The 6,773-nt window shown below is 41.4% G+C and overlaps 1 protein-coding gene across 7 annotated transcripts in view; it reads left to right on the forward strand.

Annotated features, from left to right (window-relative positions):
• LOC111264275 (suppressor of lurcher protein 1) overlaps positions 1-4,417 on the forward strand; it is a 91,048-nt gene extending 86,631 nt beyond the window's left edge. For 4 of the 7 annotated variants that reach the window (XR_002682790.2, XR_002682791.2, XR_002682792.2 and 1 more), the window contains exons 7-8: positions 1,101-1,523; positions 3,334-4,417. Coding sequence is in view for 1 of the 7 variants with exons in the window: in XM_086970015.1 (XP_086826141.1) it covers positions 3,334-3,398 (65 nt within the window). In the remaining 6 variants the exon portion in view is untranslated. Of the gene's footprint in view, positions 1-1,100; positions 1,524-3,333 lie in introns of those variants that run through there. The other 3 variants (XR_015312632.1, XM_086970015.1, XR_015312633.1) reach the window with 2 other exon arrangements.
• The last annotated feature ends 2,356 nt before the right edge of the window (positions 4,418-6,773 follow it).

Here is a 6,773-nt window from a genome sequence, read left to right on the forward strand (position 1 = left end):
TACTATAGTGTAGGCGACATGTGGGAGAAAGATCGTGCTGAAGTTCATGAACGGGTTCATGTTGAATATACCTGCCAAGTAACAGCACCCATTAAGTAGCGACATTAATCTAAAGGAGAACGCGTCTAAATTTATATGGTTTGTTGTTTCTAGGACCGGATCTTAGCAAAAATCGTTATTGCAACGAGCTATTCCGCACATGCTACTTAGTGCTAATGACGGTCATGCTGTTTGATATAACCATTATCGATCACAGGAGTAGCTTCAGGTCGCGTCCTAAACCATTCGTGAACTCGTTTCAAAGGTTCTTTTTGCAACTAGAATAGACAGAAGTTCGAGGCTCGTTGGACTTCCGTTTACCAACGATTTATATGTAATAATTTAAGGGAATCAAACCTGTTGCCTGGCGGTCGCCCGCGCTCATTCTTAAGAAATTTGTCTTTCTGGGAAAAAAGTGGTGGCAGGATGTCTCTTCCACTAAACACCGCACTTAGGATACTAACTTAAATCGAAATTTTTTCTCTGCCAGGTAGACACATCCTTTGAATTGTGGGTAAGTTGGCAATCGCTTCAGAGGTTAATTTTTGTATCGAATACAAAAAAGTTCTCGTCAGAAAAGGTTGCAAGATAACCTGCTACTTCATTCTTGAGGCAGTTGGGTAGCAAACAAAACCGACAGAATTTGTTGTCTTTACTATCTTCAGTGAGCATGTGTCTGATTTTTATGACACAAGACGTGTATCTGAGGTCTTCGTGGACAATCCATAACGTCATATGCGAACTCACAACAAGTTCCTTCGTTAACATCTTGATAGAAACAGAGGGATCATCGAAAATATACTTTTAAACGACCTTGGAGGTAGTACTATAATTTCCCAATCGTATCTCCTGTTTTCCTGAATTGGAACTTGATTATGCTTCTTGTTTAACAGTATACTCATTTGCGACATGGGGCAACCCAAGAGGTGTATATATGATGAGTCTATTGTTTTGTTTCAAAAGGGACTATATTCATTATGCTATATTAGGTTTGCCAACTTACTATCAGCTCTGGGAAGCACTCATTTGTGTAAGAAACACGTCTGCTTCTTTTCTCTTAGCTCATGTGACTTTGCCCAGTGACTCTACCACTTCGCTCCGCCGAAACGACCGACCGCAAGCCCCCAGCTTGCTTTCTGCTTTTTTGCACGTTTTGTTCTCGTATAATATGAAATTATACTGTCGCCGAGACAATCACAGCTACAGTTGTCGCCATCGCCCACGGAACCATTACCGCCCGTTATGCTTTTGCGGTTCACCGATACGTGTCGAATATTTATGATGGAACTTACCTTCTCTCTGCGGCCGTCGAATGGATGTACAGTTATCAAAGATGCATCACAGAGAGGTAACAGAAGCAGCTAAAACGATAACGCTACAAAAATAAGCACAGCAGATAGTATGGAAAGCATCCGGGAACAGGCGAGGCCTAGCATAAGATAACGTACGGCCGCGAAATGCCGCATCGACGCGTAAGGCCAACGGTAATATTTTCAATTCAAGCCAGTAGTATATCGCGTTTAGTCACTCTTATAAGATCTAATCCAGATCAGCTATAGGAAAGTCTAAGCAGGATAGTATGATTGTCCATATAAATGGCCTCTGGCGTAAGTTCCAGCGAGACGCTGTTTCCCAGCAGTTCATATCGCAAACGTTGCTTTATTTACTTATCCACGTGTGCCTAGCGTATATACGAATACGGTAAACCCAAAGTAGCTACACTTATTTTTAGTTAAATAAGAGAAATATAACGAGGTGCTATCTGTGCGTGCCAGTATAACACATCCAATTCATTAACAGTGCTCGTCCAACATCAATTGTCCACACTGTAATAAATTACTGCACTTTTTGGGGGGTTTTGTATGTTTTAGTAGAAACGCGAATCTACATCTCTAGGATTTTAATTATAAGCAGATTTATAAAAGACATGACATTTCCCCGAATGCTTAGTTAAGAAATATCAGGTGTTCTTAATCTTAATAATAATTCTACTGATCTATCTTTTAATAATACACATTATGTTTGTGTCGGAACATTATTCAGGACATATTATAGGGCTTAAGCCCTGCCAGGTTTAATTCATAATTTTTTCGCCATAACTTTTTGAGGCTCATCCATACGTCGCCTGCGCCAACGATAGAGACAAGCAGGCTCTTTTTTTTGTCATTTCCTCAATGCACCGATAAATCTGCTACCAATTTCATCAACATTATCACCTGAGACATGGTGATTGATATCTTGTGCTTGAACAGTCCGATAGAAGTTATGAATCACCGAAGACCCACTCGCATTCATAGCTAATTCGAACCTTATTTCATAAGATAAGATCTAAGTAACTTAATAATTATGTTAATTATACAAAAATCCATCAAGTAATTTAGTATTACATAAAACATGTTATGTGGAGCACCTCATTATGTGATCGGGTTAAAAGTAAATAATCAAGTTCTCAGCATTACTGGCGACATTTCACTGCTGATAATGTCAACTTGCTGAATTTTTGCTAAGATTATACTTTTTCTAATGCTGAACGTGCTCAATTTTGTTAGGGACAACAATAAGTGTTAATTGTATTTCTATATGCAGTCGATCTTGATGAGCTTATTTGACTTGTGCAAAACGATAGTTTTGTTCCCGGAACGTAGAACGTATAGATTCAATGTATGTGCAACAGATTAAAAATAGTTAAACTAAAAAATAGTAGAAAAACTTCGATTCTCCATTTTTTTTTCCCATACACGTTTGAATACCAAAAGGAACGATGAGTGATTCATCAAACGCCAGATGATCCTCCTGTCTGCGCCTTAGTAATCTTTGTCATAGTTAAAGTTGTAAATTTAAGTGTTCTGTTTAAATGTTCAATAAGCATGAATAAGATCGGTTACACCACTTTCTCGAGTTGAAACTTGTCAGTCCAGTAACGTCACTAGTACTAATGTCACACAGTCACAATCGGCTGAGTCGTTTTTTTTGCCACTTGACTGTGACGGCTATTTTTAGATTACTGGCAATTCTACCGCTTTTCTAAGCGCCAATCTGATTGTGGAAGCGCCAAATTTGGTACAATATTTGTTTGAAGCACCAGCTGTCAGCCTGATCATACGCAGACTAGCATGGCTTTAATTAATTATGGATTAGATAAAAGAAAAACGGTGTCACGCTGCACGATTTGGGTCCATCCATTAATTTGCTAGTGTGGAACAGACTTTACATGGGTTTCGTATTTGGGTCCTGACAGTGTCGGTAGTTAATTTCGTCTTGTCCGCTAATAACTGTGTCTGTGTATGTTTGCAGGTGTGACGGTACAAGTATTTGCACTGTTCGTCATCCTGATGACGACGTACGGCCGCTTCTACTAGGGCTTAAGACAGACAGATACGGTATTCGGTGAATTAAGTTGAGCTGAATTCAGGAGAATGACTCTCGCAAACCAAATTAACAAATAGAACCCGAAACCGTTGATTACTGCAGGGATAGGGCAATGTCTGTCGCCTTCTCCTGGAACCAAAATAGAATTGAATAGTATAGAACAGGACAACAGAAAACACAATAGTAACAACGGTGAAGACTAATTGAAATACGTAATTCATAAACAGGGCGTTCGACATCGTCATTTATAATTACGTTGGACGAGAAATATTTCTATCGTGTTGGTTTATACGCCGATTAAGTATGTTCCGGCGTTGCGCTCAAAAGCTGTGGAGAAACAAGAAAAAATGAAACTTACAACACGGCTCTATCCTTCGAATCGTATTTCAGAGTCCAGTTTTCCGGAGTCGACATATATTCTGGTTGGTTTTGACTTACGGAAGACGTATTGTCAGTTTGTCGTGTACTTTTGAATTCCAATTATGATGAGGATGATGACGACGACGACGACTGATAGAATACTGTGAACCAATGATAATGTGACGACAACAGAAAAAAAAACCTCCTAACTACATCATCACAGGACACCCCACGATATCTAAGGATAAATAAACAGCATAACGGTCCAGATGCCTCAGTCATAAATAGAACCCCCTCTTCCAATAAACAACGGTAATATGATACAGATGGCCTACAAAAATATAAGCGAAATACATGAAAATATAGAAAGACGTCTCCGTGTAATGAAGTAATAATGATAATAAATAAAATCGTGAAAAATCAAATGAAACATAGAGGTAAAACTTTTCCGATAACAATGAAGAGACTCACGACGAGTAGGACGAAGATAAAGTCGATACGGACCCCGATCACAACACCCGTTGTACATACAAGATCATACACACCCGTCGTACATAAACAGTAATACTGATGATAAGTATGAATAAATGAATAAACAGTAAACAAGAAAAATGATGATACAGCCAAAGTTTAATATAAAATTATGTTACTTGACGTGAACTTATTTAATAGGTATTCTTTTTGTTACTATGCAACTAGTGCGAGTTAGATGAATGACATATAGAGCAGTAGTATATATGAGACCGAAATCAAACCAGAATTTACAACGTACAAACGAAGTCGAGACGTTTTGCCAACATATTGTTGTCACTGAACGAGGATTGGTATTGCGTCTTATGAGAAAAATCCATATCGCCCTTAGAACCACCACTTATTGGCTTCATCAGTAATTCCTGAGGCTTTCATAGGGCATCTTAGATAAGCTAGCCAAGTCCCGTCACCCCTGCTGCCCGCTACAACCGTATATAACCGTTCTTAGTTTTAATGTTTATCTAGGCATGCGAGAGGAGCGCCAGTGCAAAAGACAGGAACGACCCGAAGTAATATGTGATGATATAGCATGCGTGACAGAGCGGAAATGACCACCCGATCCTTTATAGTTTGCTTTATTTCCTGTTATAGTACGTCTCGGTTGATACGCAACGAGCCTTTTGAACGCAGACAGACACATGCCTATACATTGCGTATAAATAACAGCGGCTCCCCGAATAGAGAACTTTCTCAGCGAATAAATATTTTATACATAAATTTCGGTAAGCAAATAAAATCGATCCTATTGCGATCACATAAAAGATTCAAATGTGTACTCTAATTCAGCTATAAGGATTTGGCAGTTTCGTGTAGAAACAACTGTATGCAATTTAAAAATTAGTTTTGCAGTTGTAATTATTGATGAATATATCCTTTAGTGAACTATAGATAATACAATGATGACGTATATGACGCGTACTGGAGCTGGTGTTGGCCTTATAGAAAGAACGCTAACCTGCTTCTTAAGATATATTGCATTTGATACCCTCCGAAGCGCTGAGAGCAGAAGAGTTCATCGCGGTGCTTGTAAAGCCTCTCAGTGTACGATATACGTATGCCTTGAATCCAACTCGAGTTAGCGATGATAACTTCTGGTAATTACGAGGCAATAATTGTAGGGAATTATCTAAGAATCTACTGAATAGGTAAGCTTGAAGAGAAACAAAGCCACTGCACTGGAGAATACGCTGGGAAGGTCTCCCGACGGAAAGGCCCCGCAACAAGGGCCGAAACGTTGGACCGATGCGCACGCGGAGTGGTAGCATCCCTGAAGTTACCTCCCATCCAACACCTGGAAGCATCAATGGGACAAGTAAGAACAAGGACCTACCTGTTCGTTCTGATGGGACCTCGTAGAGTCTCAAACTCTGCACGACGACCGACGGCGGGTACAATCTTTCAGAAAGGCTCCAGCCTTCTTTCATCAGAAAGGCTCCAGCCTTCTTTTGCCTTTTGGCTGCTTACACAACAGGCTCTGTCCTTTCCTCTCCTTATCCATGCCCATGAAGCAGAGACCTCTGCGGAAGACATTGCAAAACCCGCGCAGCAGCCTCCTCGGTGGAATCTACGGCAGTGACTACAATGGCAAAGTTCGCAAGCCGCCACCACCACTTCTAAACAACCCTAGCCGTATCCTTTCCCAGTCCTTCATACCACCCATGGCCTTCTAACCTGCTTCGCCTTCGGCAGTTGCCGACTCCGGTTTCGAAAGACAATGTCGACAGTGCTAACAGCGGCGCATGCCTCCAGAAGTTCAATATGGCCTGCGGAGCGCTTTGTCATCGATTGTCTGCTCCATTTTGGACGATGTTGTGTCCATGTTGTTGACTCTGCCGCTTACATACCGCCACTGCGTGCTAGTTAATTTGTTGAACAAGATAATGCGTAAAAAGGAGCAAGATATGAAAAAGCAAAAAGACCAGGAGGAGCAATGCGAGCGATAGAAAAAGTGAGACGAAGATCAAAATAGCGGGGGTTAGTGAAAGGCAAGTCAGACGACGGAGCGCTTGGCCTTTTGTGCAATCGTCCTATCCGTTTCTGCTGTCGTTACTGTCGCTATGTCTGGCCGCCGTCGCCATGCCGTTTGGATTAGAGGGCACCATCTGGTTGGTCACTGCTTTGGTGGAACAAAAACAAGAAACGAGCCCCAGCCAACAATTGTAACAGGAGCGGCATGCGGGGATGAAGAAGGATTACAGATGACTTAGAAACTCAACGAGCCTCAAGCTGATTGCTAGGCCAAGCGAGTGCATCAGGCACGGACAAATGAGAAGCGATGGCGGGCGCGCGGGCAAGCAGCCGTGTAAGATGACGGACATAGTCGTGTGTCTTGCCTTGCCGTTCTGGAAAATGCTGTGGAAAATGAGTCACTAAGATCCGTCAGAGGCCAAAGTGCACCTCCACAGAATGAAACTTATCAGGTTGCTGCCACGCGCATAATGATGGCTCAGAAGGATGGTGGCAATGTTGGAAGC

Source organism: Varroa jacobsoni, unplaced genomic scaffold (assembly GCF_002532875.2).
Source record: "Varroa jacobsoni isolate VJ856 unplaced genomic scaffold, vjacob_1.0 scaffold_842, whole genome shotgun sequence".
In the NCBI taxonomy this organism is placed as follows: Eukaryota; Metazoa; Arthropoda; class Arachnida; order Mesostigmata; family Varroidae; genus Varroa; species Varroa jacobsoni.